Source organism: Lygodium microphyllum, chromosome 1 (genome assembly GCF_053477565.2).
Source record: "Lygodium microphyllum isolate KBCC chromosome 1, Lygodium_microphyllum_v1.1.10, whole genome shotgun sequence".
NCBI classification, from domain to species: Eukaryota; Viridiplantae; Streptophyta; class Polypodiopsida; order Schizaeales; family Lygodiaceae; genus Lygodium; species Lygodium microphyllum.
This window is the reverse complement of record NC_141135.1, coordinates 187126967-187145975: the sequence shown is the minus strand read 5'-3', so window position 1 is coordinate 187145975 and position 19009 is coordinate 187126967. Positions and strand designations below refer to the sequence as shown.

Here is a 19009-nt window from a genome sequence, read left to right as displayed (position 1 = left end):
CTTGTTCTTGCTTGTTTGCTTGTGCGATCATCCCTAGTGGCTGAGGTTGATACTACAATGATATAGTCCATTGTTGGCTTAGAGATGTCCACTCGAACTCTCAACCTATTTGGTTTATAAGTAATTTTTTTGCATATCATAGTACATTGTTATGTATGCATTTGGGTATGTTGGTTTGGTAATCAAAGCTTCTTTTCTAGGTGGATGGAGCACACCTTATCATCGGAGATTCTTGAGAGGGTGTGCTTCATTGATAGCTTATGGTACTCTATTGTGACCTTATCATCGGAGATTCTTGAGAGGGTGTGCTTCATTGATAGCTTATGGTACTCTATTGTGAGTGTGGTACATCCAAAATCACGAGTGTTGTTGAATTTCTTTTCTGGTGTGGATGCATCGAGATTGACATTTGTTTTTTTGCCTGTTATCTTGAGGTAAACATTTGCATGGTTAAATTAGGATTTTATCAATACCTTTGTTATTGAATATACTCTTTGACTTGGACATTTAAATACCATTTTTGTTAATGCAGAAATCATTGGGTTTTGTATGCCCTTTACAACCCTAAATTTAAGAGGGTTTCACATTTAGAAGACAAAGGCATAAGCCTTTTGTATTTTGACTCCCTTGGGTTGATCGAGGCTCGCGAGTGTTTACCGATTGTGCACTGTGCGCTAGAGAGTCTTGCGCGCTCTGCAACGGATATAGAGCTTAGTGATGTCTTGAAGAGGCCGCATGAGTTAGATTTAGCTGTACCTACTTGCCCTCAGCAACCCAATAGCATTGATTGCAGGTTCTATGTTATGGCCTCCGTGAAGTTTTTGATTGAGGGGGCACTACAAGACAAAGTACCATCAAGTGTATCATGAGGTACTTGAAGGGCACATTAACTATATGCATATGTTATGGTGGCCATGATATAGAAGTTGAAGGGTACATTGAATCTAATTATAGAGGACATGCAAAAAGTAGGAAGTCCATCTCTAGCTATATCTTCACCTTCATTGGAGGTGTTGTTTCTTGGATATCCAAGGTGCAGAAATGCATGGACCTCTACTACTACCGAGATCGAGTATGTTATAGCCATTGAGGCTTGAAAGAAGGCTCTCTGATTAGGCTGTGCGTATACATTTGTGATCTCTAGTGCCACTATTGAGCCACAATGCATATGAGGGAGTCCCTTGCGTACGAGGGACCAGATGGCTCTTTGCAGGTTTAGGGCTGATGGTATCTATTTTTTATCTTTTATGTAATATTGTGTGATTCGTAGTGTTTTTAGTACCATGGTTTTGTGTACAGGCTAGAGACAAGTGTACATATTGAGTTTGTACTTGATTGTTTTTCCATGGCAGATGCTAAGCCACTTGGTATTCCTTTACCACCATACCTTAAGCTTAGCAAAGTAAATTGCCCAAAAAATGATAACGCAGCCAACTCTATGAAGGGTGTTCCTTATGCTTCAGCTTGTGGTTCACTCATGTATGCTATGGTTATGGTTCCTTATGCTTTAGCTTGTGGTTCGCTCATGTATGCTATGGTTGCCACTAGACCTGATATTACTCATGCAGTGGGAGTTGTGAGCAGGTTTATGCCAAATCCTGGCAAAGCACATTGGGAAGCAGTGAAATGCATCTTATGGTATCTTCAGGGAACACAAAGAAAATGTATTTGCTATGAAAAGGGTACGTTAGATCTGTAGGGGTATTGTGATACAAACATGGTAGGTGACTTGGGTACTCACAAGTCTACTAGTGGATACATATTTACCTTGATTGGTGGGGCAGTTTCTTGGTGCTCTAGATTGCAAAAGATAGTAGCACTTTCTACCACTGAGCTTGAATATATTTCAGCCAACCACTGAAGCTTCAAAAGAAGCTGTTTGGCTTGGTCGTTTGGTCAAGGATTTTGGGTTGCCCACCAAAATACCTGTACTTGGATATGGTAGCCAGAGTGCTGTATGCCTGGCTAAGAATGCCATGTTTCATGCACGTACCAAACATATTGATGTGCGGTATCACTTTATCAGATAGGTTCTGGATGATGGTCTAGTCACATTGACTAAGATCAAATCACACGATAATCCTATAGATGTTCTTACTAAAAGTCTTGCAAAGGTTCAATATGAGCATTGCATTCGATTAGTGGGAGTTGGTTAACAATTCACTTAGGACCTTTAAGTGGGAGATTATTGGGTGTAAAGACCCTTACGCTACTCGCGTGTTTATATTACTTTACATATGTGAACACACCTTTGCGGGTGTAAGTGTACCGTACCCTAAGTATAAATACATTCTTTTATTCTTTGTGTGTACCACACTGGTACACACCTATTCCTTGACTCTTCACTCTCACTCACTGCTCACTCAACAATTTCGCACACCTCGATTGACGTGCATATCTTGAGTGCTTCCTCTTGCACCCTTTAGCGTAGATTGTTATGCTCCCCATGCTCACTTGCTTATTGCCATTGTTGCCTTGAAGAATCTCACTCGGTACTTCCGTTTCACATTGTGGAAGAAAGTTTTGGTGCATGCTGCTATATCTTGGGTATCTTGGAGTCATGTTTGCACTTGAAATCCAAGGAGATGGGGCTGTTTTGGATGTGGAGACCCATATGACAGCCCTTCATTGGTCCTTGTTTCAGGTGTTGTGTGTCGGCGTGTGCTTAATAGTGAGGGTTATTTGTCTACCTCTACATTGGCTCTTCTTAACCATTTGGTGTGCTCATGGAGAATGGTGCTTTGCAAGGCCCAATGGCATCTGATAGAGGATACATTGGCGGCTAACTCATTGCACATGGAGATTCCAATGGTGTCTTGTTTGCTTTCTTAGGAGGATAAACTGGTGGCTAACTCATTGCACATATGGTCTCTCGTCTGCTTTCTTGGGAGGGAAAATTGAAAGAGTTAAAGTTTAATTGCATGGCTCTTGGATTGACCTCCGCGGATGGCCAATGCTACTCTCTTGCCTCAAGACACACTAATGTCTTTTCACACTATCCGATGGGTCTTTTGAGTGAAACTAGTCTTCCCTCTTGGATAGGGTGGTAATTCTTTATCAACCGTTTAATTATGGCAATTAGTTGTTGGGGGTAAAGGTGCCTCCGCCTAGCCGCCCATGTATTACTAAACTGACAGTATCCATGCCTGCACACTGCTGGCGCGGCGGGTGTCCATCACTGTCACTTTATTCTTCATTCTTTTAGTGACAGATGAATAAAGGGAAGGCCGGTCATACATTGTGACTGTTGGAGTTCCCACATTGTGAGTCTCTCTCTCTCTCTCTCTTTTTTCCGTAATGGATGTTATATTTATAAAGTACTAAACAACAAAAGAGTTACAAAAGTCATGGCAAAGACGCAGAGGAAATTGCCATATGCCAGGGAAGTAAGTCCTCTCGAGGGAGTAAGTCAGAGTGCTGAATGAGATCTATCTGCCAATGCTAGAGACCTTTAAGCATAGCAATATGTCCCTGAACATTAGAGGCCGAATCAAAAAGAAAAGCATTCCGAATGGTCCAATTGTGCCAACAGCCCCAATATCTAAGAAAGTGAAACAAGATCTTCATATGTGGCTGTGCCGGTGTGGGGTATTTGGGCCTCACAAAAACCCAATCAAAAGGGCTTAGCGAGAAACCAACCACCGCTCGCCAAACTGCTGACAAGAGTGACCAGATTTTCTTAGCGAGAGGGCAAGAAATAAATCGATGACGGGCCGATTCCACACTGGTGGTGCAAAAGAAACAATTGCCGTTGGAGATTCGACGCTTGGAAAGGGCTGAAGCAAGAGGAAGACCATCAATCATCACCCTCCAAAGAAAGAACTTGCATTTGAAAGGTGTCTTGTTCAACCAGCCCTCCATCACGGTTACCTTCCACCATGATGGAGTTTTACGCAATCCCCATACAGTATTAGCTTTATAACCAGCCATTGATGATCTTTAATCAGAAGATGATACACCTGGTTAGCTGAAGCCTTTTCTAAATTCAGCCGGCCTGCAAGGTCCCAGTCCTGCCAGGGATGATTCGAAAGCAAGGGCAGAAAAGGGTTGTCTGCTTTGGAGGACCATCAAAAGCTGTCCCTATAAATCCCGGTATCCACGCGGGATCCTGAAAAGTCTCATGGCTGTACGAAACGATATCAACACATTGCGACTGGCAAGGGTCAACTGAAGTCAAGCCCAAACGTGCCATGCGGTTAAATTTTGGTCTGAGCTCATATTTGCCTTTCCAAGAAAGTAACCGCGAGGCTGCCAACAATTCCAGTTGAAAAGAGTTAGTAGCTAAGCGGTCCTCCACTGGATGCCATTGAGCCTTCTGGAGAACCAATTTCCAGGAACATACCAAATGAGCAAACAGAGATGATGAAGGATTAGAAAACCGAGAGTTTGCATTAAGAACATGTCACCAAGAACTCCGAATTTGGGTAGCCCGTGATCCTCAAGAAAATAACGGGCTATAAAGACCCACGGGTGATGATCCAAGCACATGGCACGAAAAAGAGACCAACGGAGTGCTAGCATATGAGTTTTGGCATCTAAAATAGCCCCACCACCCATGCGTTTGGGGGTACATGCATGCGACCAAGAAATCCATGAAATGCCTGCATGCAAGGAGTCCTTCCATAACATGAAACGAATATATTGAGTAAAAGCATTCAGTGTAGTAGTAGTCCAAGGCAGCAATGGCAAGAAATATGTGAGCATTGGCAACATAATTGTCTGAGCCACTTCGAGGCGAACATGGAAGGGTCAAGCGTGTGACTTCCAATACAGAAACTTAGCTGCCAGTTTCTGTGAAATCCACTCTAGTAGTTGCTTTGGCCAAACATCAACACCCAAAGGGTACCCAAGATGCCTGACAATGGAACCACGGGGAACAACCATTCCCTGCTAGTCCAATGACTTCAAATCTGACTCCATGCAGCTGAGAATGGCTGATTTCAAAGCATTGATACGAAGACCAGAAGCCTAACCAAAGAGAGTCCAAACATCTAATGCTTTGCGAAGATTATCCTTGTCCGCACGCAAAATTATAAAGCTGTCATCAGCCAAGGATTGACTAATGAAGTGTTGTCCAAAAGGAAGAGAGAATCCAGCCAACTGAGTAGAAGCTGCCATATGAGATAACATCGAAAGAACTGGATGAGTCGCAAGGGCATAAAAGAGAGGACTCAAAGGGCGACCCTGTCTCACAGAGCGGGCAAGGACAAATGGCTCGGTAACACTACCATTCAGCATAACTCGCGAAGAAGCTGTAGCACTAATGGTGTAGATCGGATGAGACATCCGAGTACCAAAGCCCATAGTAGACATAAGTTCTGCAATGAAAGACCAGTCTAGATAATCAAAAGCCTTTTCCGGGTCCAATTGAATCAGTACCACCTCGTGATTAGAGTGCCTTGCATAGTCAATAGCCAGTTGCTCATTTAAGACATTATGCAGAATGTTTCGGCCCTTAATGAAACCATATTGAAGAGGATGCACAATGGCAGGAAGATGCTTATGGAGCCGATTCGCCATCACTTTGGAAAAGATTTTATACATAGAACCCATCAAAGAAATTGGTCGCCAATGTTTCAACATAGACGGCGAAGGAACTTTTGGAAGCAGTTTAATAAGTCATTCTTTCCATGAGGAAGGCATGAACCCCGTTTCCCAAACCTGCTGAAACATAGCCGTCAATGGTTTCACCAGTTGGGCAGCAAACATCAAAGAATTCATTGGTGAGACCATCCCAACCGGGACTTTTATCCTTGGGCAAGTGTAACAAAACATCCATAACCTCCGCCCACGAATATCTGTCTCCAAAGTAGTTTGCATGTCATGTGAAACTTGATTGCGGACCAAATCATAGAAAACTGAGCGGACATGAGTAATTTGGTCTGAAGGTGGAGTAGAACTAAGAAGGTCTAGAAAATAATTCCTACACATATTCACAATAGTCTGCGGATCAATGACCATTTGACCTTCTGCATCCTAGAGTCTAGTCATATTCTCTCGAGCAGGAGAGGCATGGAGAGCTCGAAAGAACTTATGAGTTTGACAAGCACTATCTTGCAAATTCTTCGTCAGATTTTGCAATTTGGCCTGTTGATAAGATTTCAACTGAAACTCTTTAATAAGATCAGCCAAACGCATAGCCAATGACAGCAGAAATACATCATTTGGAGTCTCCACCAATAGAGAACGAACCAAAGCCAGTAATTCCTCCGCTGCTTGTTGACGCCGCCGACAAAGAGAGGCATGATTGATCCCATACTGCCGAACAACTTGCTGCACATTAGAGAGCAATCGTTCAAAAGAAGCATTGCCCTCCGAAGAGAAGTCCAATAAAAATCTATCAATCAGTTGCTGCATATAACCCTGAAAGATTGAATGCTTCAAATAAGACGAGTTGAAGCGCAAGGGGAGTCTATCCAGAAATTGCTTAAAAGGTGCAATGGGTTGTACAAGCATCTCAAGCTGTAGAGGAAAATGGTCCTGCAACACTTTCATTTCCAGCATCTCAGGAATAAAAGCATCATCTTGCATGATGTACATGCGGTCCAACCGCGACCATATAGCTGTATACTGCGCAGAATGAAAAGTAAACCCTGTAGAAGAAGGGTGTAGCCATGACCAGAGATCTTGCTTAAGTACGGCAAGAGCAAACGCATTCCACACACGGCTTTCCGGAGCGTCCATCACCGAATGCTCTAATGTGGACTGTGAAGAATCAACACACATTAAAATCCCCCATCAAAAAACCCCGTCTGCCAAGTGACAAGGAGATCTGCAAAGTATTCCAAAGATCCCGGCGGGATAAAGGGTCATTTGGAGTATAGAGCCCAAGTAACCATAAGATCTCTCCTTCAAATAAAACTTTAATCACCACAAAAAGACCATGTACATCATTTTTAATAAGAACAAGCTGATATTTCTCATGTACAATCATAAGCACACCAGAATAATGCATAGCATGTGTCCGTGCATAAAACAAGTGAAACCCATGACAATCCATAACTTTTCCTGCTTCATCGTGACTCTTGTGCTCAACAGCACACAAGACATCCCACTGATTCTCATGCAATAAACTCCACATGGCATGTTGCTTATTGCGAGAACAAATGTCTCGCACATTCCACGTGGCTATCTTCATGTGTATTCAAAAAGAAAATCAGGAACGAGGCAAAGCTTGCCTCGATTTAACCTTTTCTGCTAAAATATCAAGGACTCCCTATGGATGCATCCAATGGGTTTCTAGCAACAGTTCTAGACTAATTTTCAGTTTTATGTTATGTATATGCTGGCTGTAAATTTTGAGCAAGTTTGGGGCATATGACATGGTTGGACAATTGTGGCGAATATTGTGACTGTGATGCCTTATGGAATTCCAGTGCAGCATGCTTTTCCTTTGGCCAATATTGTGACAATGGAGGATGATTGTAGAGATTTCAAGGGGTGGTCTGTCACAAGGATGTGAAATTTTATTGCTTTGCTTAGCATTTGATTAAAAGTTAATCAAATGTGCTAATGTGACTTACATATGTGAGTTGCAAGTCAATTATTTCACAGTGTGGGACCTAGGACCTTGAGATATTAGTTGGTGCCAAAGGCAAAAGTTGTAATAAATTATGTCTAACAGGTACTAGGTGGTACTCAGTGTCAGATTTTGGCCTAGACCAATTTATTGGCCACTAATGTCAGTGGTGACATTAGATATTAGGCATTAATTAATTAATTAATTAATTAATGTTGGTCTAAGGGCTAATAATTGTGCAGGGATACTTGGAAGACAAATTGGCCTAGCCAATTTAATTATTGGTTGGTGAAATTAAAATTTTGAGCACTAGAATAATTATTAAATTAGTGTTCAGAATCAATATTCTGAAAATTAATTTAATAAGTTGAAGAATGCTAAAAAATGAGATTAGAAGGTTTCCATTTGGCAAAACTTGCCTATGCAAGTGAAAAAAACGTTTTTAGGGGCTGGTGGAAGTCTATTTCAACCATTGTGAGAGAGGAGATTGTTAGAGAGCAAGAAGGGGTTGCTGATGTGATTTATAGCCATCGGGGATCAGTTCTATAGCATGTGACAATAGTTTGGAGCTCTCTAGGAGCAGGTGAGAGTAACCCAAGGTCCTTTTGGTGCAGATGACTATATACAAGAGGGGGCAATAGTCTTTATGGTAGTCGTAAGTTATAGGTGACTACGTCCATGGCTGTTTGAGCAGGGTAGTAGTAGCTTTTCAGTGTTTTTTTGCGATGAAACTTTGAAATTTCTCTCTATAGCATTCTCTCTCATCCCCTAGCCATCTCTCAACTTATCTCAGTATTTTTCAGCAGTTTGAACCATCAGAAAGAGATATTAGTCAATCTTTGTTGCAAATCCTAATTTACAGCAAAAATTAGGGTTAGACAACCACTTTAGGATAAATGCTCATAATTGAGGTCCTAGGACTTGAATTCCAATTGCTAAAATTGAGGAATTTCAGGAAGATTCAAGAGGTTGGTCAATCAATATCAAATTTGGGGCTGAATTTGTTTTTCAAGGAGGAAGGTGAAGGCCAATCTCCAAGCAAATCAAGGGGCAAATTGGTTTGGAGGCTTGCTCGTCAGTTAGACAACAAGAGGCACTTGGATTAGTGGAGGAGATCAAAGGATCTCTGTTATACTGCTTCCATTTGCAATATAAGATAAAGAAGTACCTGCAAGGGGTGCCAGTTCTGGGGCCAATAGGGTATCCAATGTCCAAGATTAAAGTGATAAAGTATGCTTTTTCAGTTTATGTGAATTTTATGCTTGTTGTAATTAGTACTTAATCAAGTTATTTACCAGCCTATTCGAGAAGGAGGGCTGGTTTCACCAGTAGACCTATAGAAAAGCACAAATCAACCTGAGTGTTTAGAAGCTAAATCAAGGATCCAATCATTGCCTATAGGGGGTAGAATCCATAGCTGGAGAATTTGCATGGGCCATAGCCTTCTAGTTCGGATCCATAGGTGTAGAAATGGCCTTGCATCCTTCCATCTGAAATGTGGCTAGAAGCACTAGCATATAACACTATTCGAAGATGAAAATCCCCATTGGAGTTTGGCAAATCTTATGGCGTAAAAAGAAATAAAGAAGCCTATATCCGTCATCTTGAACACCTCGTCTAGTGCCGCCTTAGTCTTCTTGATCTTCTAGGCATGGTCACTTGTCAAAATAAGATCATCCATATAAAGCACAAACACCGGGTGCCCTCCAACTAAGGTGTGGATATATAAATGGGGATCAAAAGAGGAACATCAATACCCGAACTTCCCTTGGAGGAACGAGTTTATCTCTCGTTTCAAGCACGTGGAGCCTGTTTGAGGCTGTAAAGGGCCTTCTTCAATTTGTATACTTGTCCATTTGATGAGAAAAAGCCAGGCGGCTGCTCAACATAGATCTCCTCCTTCAAATCACCATTGAGAAAGGCAGACTTTATATCAAGTTGATAAACTGGATATCTCCTATGGTTGGCGAAGTCAATAACAGCTCTAATGGTATCTATCTTAGCTGTAGGTGCAAAGGTGTCATGGAAATCCACCTTTGGCTATTGTGTGAAGCCCTTTGCAACAAGCGGTGCCTTATGCTTATCCAGAACCCATTATTGTGATATTTGGTCTTGAAGACCCATTTGACACCAATCATCTTACTATGAATGAGCTGAGGCACAAGATCCCAAATGCCATTCCACTCAATAGCATCCAATTCTTGCTCCATAGCCTTCTTTCAATGCTATGAGTGCAAAGCCTTATTCATGGAGGTGGGTTCTCTATCCTGTATAGCATGGGTCATCAAACAATAGTTAGTACAAACAAGCTCTGTAGCGTGTGCCTTATTCCTTCGAGACCATTGTGGTCCATCCTACAGTTGCCACTCCTTAGGAACTCCTTCAATCCCTGAATCATGGAGTGTGTCTCGAGCCCAACGAGGAGGCTGGATCTCTCCTCAAGACACACTGTGTGTGCTAAAGTCTCTAGAATGTCCATGGGTGGTGGCTCAGTTGGGAAAGCTGATCGGGAAGTAGTATCCTCATCCGAAGAGGAAGCATCTCCATGAGATGCGGGCTCCAAAGGTATAGTTGTTGGTGCCCAACCCTATGCTTGGATCTCCAAGCATAGGGTGCTCTCATCTCCATTTGAGGGTGGAACCTCCATGAACTAAACATCTCCACTTATGTAGACATCCCGCTTGTCGGGATCATATATTGGTAACCCTGGGCCTGCGAGCTGTAGCCCATAAAAACCTATCTTCAGGAAGCTACTTCAAATTTATCACTGTGTATCTTTGGGATGTGGATATAGGCGTCATGCTGAAAAACCCTGAAATAAGAAACATCATGCTTAGACCCAAAATACGCCTCATAGAGTGTCATCCAACAACGGTTGAAGCGGGGGATTGATTAAGGATGCCTTGGCCCAAAGACACTGAGGTGCTCTTAATCACACTTCGGTTCTTCCACTCCAATATGCTATTTTCTTGAGGTGTGTTTGTGTTTGCAAACTCTTGGTGGATACCGCGATCTGCAGAAATCTAGCTAGCTCATTAGAAACAGATTCTCATTCTTATTGGATCGTAACATGTTTAGTTTCCAGCCTGATTTGTTCTCCTCAAAGAGTAACCAATACTTGAAGTGGGAGAAGGCCTCTGACTTTGGTTATAAAAAATAAGCCCATGTCATTCTTCTAAAATTATCTACAATCAGCATGAAATACAAGCTCTCCTTAAGGGACTCCATCCTCACAGGTCCACATAGATCTATAGAAACAAGCTTCAAGGGTATTGAAGGCTGCCTCGAAGCCTCGTTGGGAATGGCATCACGATCATGTTTCCCATGAGTGCAAGATATACATGGTTGCTGGCTCACCATAATGTCCGTCATACCTCCAACAAGCTATCCCCTAGAAGCCTTATGAAAGTAATCATAATTTATGTGGCCAAACCGAGCATGTCAAAGCTCAGACTGTGTTTGAGAGGTAAGAAGAAGAGAGGTCAAGGCAGAAGGAGACCTTAGCTTGTAGACTCCATTCTTCTCATAACCGGAAGTAAGCACATGTTTGATCCACGATTAACAATTCGAGAGGAATCCTCGTCAAACTCAACCAAGAGGCTGAGAGCACAAATCTTGTGTACTGAAAGCAAATGGTAACCTAGGCTTGGCACATAAAGCATGTTTGAAGTATGGACACCATCCTACCCATCTAGAATAAGTTGCATACTACGGCTCCCCTAAACAGGGATAGAAGAGCTATCGCCAATGAGAATCTGTCCATGCAAAGGCTGCAAGTGGGCAACACCTACTGCAGAAGGATTCGTGTGCCTAGACGCACTACTGTTAACAATCCACTCATGAGGGTGTGGGGTTGTCAATGTAACATTAGAAGCCCTAGGGGTCGATGCCTCAATCACCTCCAAGTGGAGGAAGGCAGTTGATGAGGGAGCAACCAACACTCCTAAATCCTTTGAAGATTTTTTCTTTTTCTCCTTGTCCTTCTTCTCCTTATTGGGGCAATTCTTCTTCTACTCTGTGTCCTTCGATTTGTCCTCTCTCTTCTTCTTTTGGTACTTCCTCTTCTTCAAAGAGGACTAACCTGTCAATGCCTTCGATTTGAAAGCATCTGTCTTTTGAATTGCTCCTCCCGATCCAGAACTATAGGAACCAACTCTTCCGAATGAAGAGTATTTGATTGCCTTGAAGCAAACAAGGTAGAGTAAAATGTAGTAAATTGGGGTGGTAACTGAGAAAGAAGAGTTATTTCCATGTCCTCCAAGGCAATCGCCTTCCCTACATTTTGGACTTGATTTGCAATTGCTGAAGCTTATTGGCATACTTCCATATCGATAGACTTGTTAGGGCTCAAAGTCCTCATTTGAACCTCTAGAGACACCCACTTCATCACGGTCATCCGATGGTATATTTGATCAAGCTCTAGCCATATGTCTTGAGCCATGGTCAAGTGCTTGATGTGAGCAATGATAGGTGGAGTCAAGGAGAGAAATAGTTAAAAATAGATACGGGCATTCAATTTGTCCCAATGTGCACGTATCTTCATCAACTTGGCTTTCTTATCTAAAGAAAGCTTGGAGGCATCTCGAGTTGTAGGACGGTCTATAGCCTTGGTCACGAGCTCTGCCACATCATAAGACTCCAAGATGGCAAGCATCATTATGCACTAGATGTGGTAATTCTCCCCATCAAGCTTTTGATTTGAAGGAAGAGTTGTCAACAGGGGACCTTACGGTCCATAATAGCTTGAAACTCTGCATCAATTTCGGTCGACATTGTTAATAGAATGACTTGTAGAAAAAACAAGGGCAATCCCTCTTTGACTCTAAGCACAGTGCCGATGCCTGCTAGGGTCTTGTCTGCTCATCCTCAAAGAGTTTCACCCATCGGAGGTGATGAAAACTAAAAATCTGCAGCCTTTTCTTCTTCGCGAATAGCAAGGACCTGTAAAAACAGCAACTTTGCTCCTCTGCACACAACCTGTTTACCGCAGCCCCCAAAGGATGAAAACTCAAACTTTTCTCTCGAAGAATCCTCCTGATTAGGTCTGCTCTGCCCATGATCAATCAGCCCTTCTATGCTGCTTTGATACCATGTTAGAGTGCAGCGAATGCGGAAGTGTATGGACAAAGACTGAAAGAATGAACACGAGAGAAAGGGAGAGAGAAGAGAGAGAGAAGAATGCACAAATCAGCATTCAATGAATGCTGAAATGAAGAGAGCAAATATACAAGGGTTGTCGATGTATCTCCTCGGGCTGTATCTCTCCCACCAGCGCTTGAAAAAGCAAGTGAGGAGGGTAGGTTGTTGAGCTGAAACATGCTTTATAGCTAATTACTATCTTTAAACAGCCCCAAAACATGCTTATTTAATGAAAAACACAAAACTAGTGCATTGTTCAAGAGAGTCTTAGTGGTCCCTCAAAACCCTAATTTTTTGGGACACCCTTCAACATCTATAAATAGACGGGCTTCCCACCATTCAGCGTGTAGGTTTCTCACTCTACTATGCAAATTTCAGCCATCAGCCACCTACCATCTACTGTCCAGCCATCATGACTCTAGCCCATCACTATTCAGCCCTAGGCGGCTTGCTTTCAGCTGTCACCTTGTTGTTTGGAGGTTTCCATTTGCTGCATTATCATAGCACTTGATTAGTCTGCATTTTCAGCATCTGGTGCCTGGCGACTAGGTGCTACCATCTCTCCCACCAAGCGGCTGCTGTAGTGTTTGTGTTTTACTGTCCAGCTCTCATGTTGTGGCCTAATAGTTCTGTGCCTTGGGTGGTCAGTTTTCAGCATTCTCTAGTGATACATTGCTACGTTTACAAGATTTTAGCCTCCAACTACTGTGTTTTGGTGACCAGCTTACTACCCTTCATTATTTAGCGCTCTCTCGCACACTGACTGGTGGTCATAGCACTTGAGATTCGTCTCTAGTGGTGGATGTCACTCTCCGACACTTCATTGCTCTGCCCTTGGACATTCTTTACACTCTTACATTCATTTATAGCATTCATTCACTTTAGAGTTTTTTGTCTTTGTGTTTGTGTTTTGCATTTTGCATTTGCGTGTAGGGTTTGAGTTTTACTTGTCATTGTTTGAGTCTTTGCATCTCAGTCTTGGTCATACATGTTGTGTTTCCTTAGTGCAAACCCTAGAATATCTTCACATAGGTTGCCAAAATAGTCCTAAATAGGAGGAAATAGTATAGTAAAATAATGCAGGCAGCTAGCAAAAGTGGCCAACTTGATCAAAAAGTTAAAGACTACATAGAAATGAATAAAATAATCAGCGAATGATCCTCCAACTGCCACGTGGCATCATTGCCTACCTGATGAAACTGCACATACACTTTGCCTGTGCTGAAAATGCTCACTGACTGATAGGAATAATGAATGATGTCCTTTGAGAGTACCTCTGAGAGAACGGACTGCACCAATGGTAATTGAGAAATGCTAGTCTAGGGGATGACTAATCTCTAACAATAAACATAAAGTGAAATTTACACTTTACCTGTATAATTTTGGACAGTAGATACCTTGTTTGCCCTAAAATTGGCGTTCCTTTTGGTATTTCTTTAACTTTATTGATTAATGGATTGGGTAAAGTTGAGATTCCGCAATCTCCTTGGCTAATCCAAAAGCCCTTTGTTGCTCCAACAATCAGTAAAGAAATTGACAATTTGCCCCTCGATTTCACTAGGGACTTGTTGTGATTGCCCCAATTGGCCAAATGCTATCCCAAATTCATAGTGGATGGGTTGGCATGTGCAATCCGTGACAATACTACAAATTGTAGATGCTGATTTTAGTGCATGATTCCTTCTATTGATGGCATGGGTTTTGAGGTGGCTACTAAACCCTAATTTTTGCAGAAATTTAGGGTTTACAACAGAATTCCTTTAGCTATCCACCAAATAAGCTAGATCTTTTGAGAATGGGTTGGAGAAGGTGAGAGAATGCTAGAGGAGAGAGAACTTCTTGAGTTCCACTCTGGAAATGGCTGAATTCTTCTTGCAGCTTGTCAAATCTACTCCAGGAGTTATCACCTAGCCACGGAAGCCAAAGTCGTTGCCAGCGTGCTGATGCAGTCGTGAGCCCCAGATGGTGTTTCTCCTGTTGTCGCTTGCTTGTAGAGGCTCCCTGAAGGTTGTCACTTGTAGCAATTTCTTGTTTCTTGATAAAAAAAATAGACCAATAGCTTCTTCTCAGTTTCCCTCGAGCTGAAGACTAACTGAATGATTGAAACCAGGCTCAAAAAACGTTTTTTCAGTTTGCATGGGTGTTTTTGCCAAGTGGTAGCCTTCTAAACCCAATTTTTAGTGTTATCCAGCCATTAAATTAAATTTCAAAGTTAAATGATTCGGAAATTTGATTTCAGTCCTTGTAACCGTGCCCAAAATTAAATGTGCCCATCCATAATTAAATTGGCTAGGCGTTTTGCAACCTAGAGATGTGGTTTTCTTTTTTAAGAACTTGTTTCTTCTTATTTTATTGTTCACCCAATATGTATGTTTATGTGTATATTAAAATAATGATCTATTATATTTATCATTTGTAAGCGTTAGAGGCTCTTTTCTATACAGGACTACCAATAGAACTTTTGGAGGATTCCAAGTTTGTTCCAATAAATGATGATGATCCACAATTTGGGCCACCTGTAAGTTAGTCTCAAATGTGTAGTCATCTTTTATCTCAAACTTTATATAAATCTACCTTATTTGTAGCTAGCTCTTGTGAAGTGTCTTTGTGTGGGGGTGCCATCCGTGTGCGCAAACAATGATGTGACTTATTATTCTAGTCATAGTAGGAGAATCCTATTTCACATACATCTCATCACTATTAGATTCCAACATCTACAAACTTGTTGTGGTCTTGATGGGAAGATCATCTACTTGTTTTGTAATGCCTTATCCATTATTGAATATTCATAAGATGTCAAAAGATATGCTATAGTAAATACAAAGAAAAACAAGGATTGTTTACGTGTTTCGTCTTTCCTTATCCATTTTTTTCCCCTAAGACTCTCCTAAGACTCTCCTAGATATCGCCAATTATGAATACCGTGAAAAACAAGGATTTTTTTCAAAAGTTCATGAGAATTAGTATTTTCATCCACAATAGCACCATTACCATGTCTCTCAAGTATTTTCTCGGTCATTGTCTCGTAGTAGGTAGCCTTATTGCTCATTAGCTAGTTGGTGGTTCCTCTCTCCTACCCTTGTTGCATTCTGTCTCTTTTCTACCTCCCTTCGCCTTGCATTTGTTTCCACCCTCTTTTCTTGGTTTGAGACTTGAGCAACCATTGATTGCCCCAACTTGTGTATAGTTAGAATGCGGAACAAGTCTATTTGTGAGAGACATAGGATAAGAGCACTTTGAGATTGCCTTGTACAATTGGCAATGGTGTCAAGACCCTAGTTGGCTCTAAGAACCTGGAATATTTTAAACAAATCCAAACACAAAAAACCTAACCCTAGAACTACGATGAGAACACAACTTGGGTGTAGACACTTGTGGCCCAACCATGGTAATCATGAAAAGAATCCAAAGACTCTATTGCTTCCTGATGAGCAATAAGCTAATCATCATCTCTAATCTGTGCATGTCTGAGCCACACATGACTTCTGTAGCACTAGAACTTATATAAGCTATCATGATTGAGCTATTGGTGTTCTTCGATGAACTCTTGAGAATGCTTTGATAGAACATTTTGAGGGAAGGCTTTCCTATTGACTTCATAAGATTCCGTGCGAAGAAAAAGCACAAACAAATGCCAAGGAAAGGGGGAAGAACCAAAAAAGGATTCACGCTCGATTGTAGCTTGCCTATCTTGCCTACATGTCCTTGTCATTTACATGACATACTTTTCCTCTTACAAAGCTTGCTCTTGACCTCACAAAAGTTTAAAGTAGATATTTGTGAATGGGTAAGAAAATCTAATAGTGATACCAATACAATAGTAAGCAACAATTACCCTCAAAGATTTTTATATGAAATGTATCCCCTCTTGAAGATTTCTATATGAAATGTATCCTCCTTTTGAAGATAGTACTTCCTGTAAGTTCTCAAAAATCCATCCATAGAAATGTAAGAGTGTGCAATGGAAGCAGGAACACTGAGAGTAGAGAAAGAGTAGTGATGAAGAACAAACGAACACTGGTTTGAAAACACTGATGTAAGGCTGCGCACAATCAGCCCTTGCATGTTGTAGAGGTGCATTAGTGAGGGTGCCAGATGTTGAGCCACTAATATTAGAGTTTGCACTAATACATATTTATTGTGCATTAATCCCAAATTAGTTCTTAAAACAGCCCAAATAGCATTAAATGCTGAATTACAAAAAATAAATGGCTTATTTTCAAACATAGGACAAATGCACCAAAATCCTATGAAAATAGAGTCTGTGCTTGTGAATACTTTTCTCTGTGATCATTATCACTCTCAGCCATCAGCAATCAGCTTCTCCCTCAAACTGCTGCCCACATCCCATCCAGAGGACATTGCCATCAGTAGAGGACCTTCACTTGCTACTGCCTACCTGTCCACGAGCTGTCTAGCTGCACATCTCACCCAAGCGACCTGTCTACCAGCTGGTGACCTGATCCACACTGCTGCCATGTCTGCATTTCAGCCTTCTTGTGCCTGCCCTGTTGTGCACAACATCGTGCAGCCGGTTGCAGACTGAACAGCATCTGCGTTTTGCTGTTCCAGAGGTCCTGCCAGCTGTGGACATCATTTTCTTCTGCATTTACTGCTCCATCATGCCACTCAGTAGCCACCCAGCCTTTCAACACTATGTGGAGTGCTGATATCATAATCACCACTTCTAGATATGAATTTTCAGATGGTGGACCTTTGTTTTGCTGCCATTGTCATGTGACATCAGCATCAAACATTGGTGCACTGCTGCTGCTGCTTTTTGGGATCTGTCAGGAGTATGACACACTCTTGGAGATGTTTCTTGTGTCTTTGACACCATTGTCAGCTCACCTCATCCCCGGTCCTCAAGACATGGAGGTTTGAGGCCCCTTTGTAGCATATTCAACATACAACATTCATTCTTCATTCATCGTGTGAGTTCTTTTCATCTCCAGTTTTACATTACACACTGTGTTTGTTGTACACTTGTGTTTCTCTATCTTTACTCTTGAATATCTCTTTTCATGGTATTAGAGCTAGGCACTCACATAGATACCTAAGCCTTGACCTAAAAGCTTGACATTGAAGAGAAGTAAGAGTGTAAGAAAAGAATTTCTTAGTCGCAATTACTAAAGTAGTACCCCTTGGAGCCTATTTCTTCGGCACTGATTATCCCCTCCATAGAGGCTCTAAAGGATTGGTATCAGTCATTCGGAATGCAAGATTACCCTTAGATCGAAGGTATCCTACTAAGATCCGGATAACTTCTCACACAATAGGACTATTCAGAGATTCTAAGGATGAGAATGGAGAAGGTGAAAACCAGGGTTAAGTCCCTATGCCAAAGATCTACCTTGCACTACTTCTATCCCTTCAGCATACCATCTTGATGACCATGTAAACAACTCGGGGGAAGGTGCACAACAGCCCTGATCCCGAGGAGGATCTTGAACTTCTAGTTGGAGAACACATCGACATGGAGACATGCCATATGTTGTCTTTTGGAACCCATTAGCTTTGCTTAAAGGTAAACAAGTTTTGCAATCATCAAGTCCTTTTTTCTTTACTTTGGCTGGTGTGTAGGACATGGGTGTAAGTATTCATGATAACCTTAACCAATAGCTATATAAGGACATAAAAGGAGGTGGTTCAAGACGAAAAAGACAAGGTAATACCTCTCATTCATTTCTTGATTCAAGAGATGTTTCTTTTAAGTTTTGGTGCATCATTGTATTTTCAATTCCCAACCATCCCACCCACAACACACACACATTCTGTTACACATTCATCCATGCATCCACCCATGCCAGACTTTACTATACTGGAGAGTACACAATCCTTAGACACATATTTGATAGGGCCTTAGTCTTATCCACATCAAATGGTGGAGGTGCATCGTTGTGTGGGGGTTATATCTCCATAACCAAGCACCTATGGGAACCTAATGCAATGGTTGCACTCCCAAGCATATTGAGCCACTAGTGTCACTTTGATGGCACCACAACTTGCAGTTATTCCTATGCCTAGTGGGCCATTAGTTCTCTATTAAGCAACTCCTCCTTCTATTGAGTAAGGATCATGAGTCACCATGCCTAGCCATACAGTATTGTATGTAGCACCAGGTCCCAAATCTTCCTTTTCACCAAGTGGTTTAGTAGTTTTTTCTTTTTCGATTTATTATGAGAATTGCTTTGTGGAATGTGAAAGGTATCTCTTATGGCAGCAAGCAGTATCGGTTGTGGAAAGTTATATTGACATTAAAGTGATATTTAATGTGACATTAAGGTCACAAATATTGAATGTGACATTAAAGTGATTTAATGTGACATTAAGGTAAATCAAGGGGAACAC

General features: G+C 41.7%; 1 protein-coding gene across 6 annotated transcripts in view; it reads left to right on the top strand.

The window, feature by feature from the left end:
* Positions 1 to 19009, top strand: part of LOC148042083 (vacuolar acid trehalase) — a 129360-nt gene that overhangs the window by 38934 nt on the left and 71417 nt on the right. For 5 of the 6 annotated variants that reach the window (XM_087689160.1, XM_087689152.1, XM_087689187.1 and 2 more), the window contains exon 2: positions 15103 to 15176. The exons of the other annotated variant lie outside the window; for it this stretch is intronic. In XM_087689160.1, the coding sequence (XP_087545286.1) occupies positions 15103 to 15176 (74 nt within the window). The remainder of the gene's footprint in view (positions 1 to 15102; positions 15177 to 19009) is intronic. 6 annotated transcript variants of the gene reach the window in all.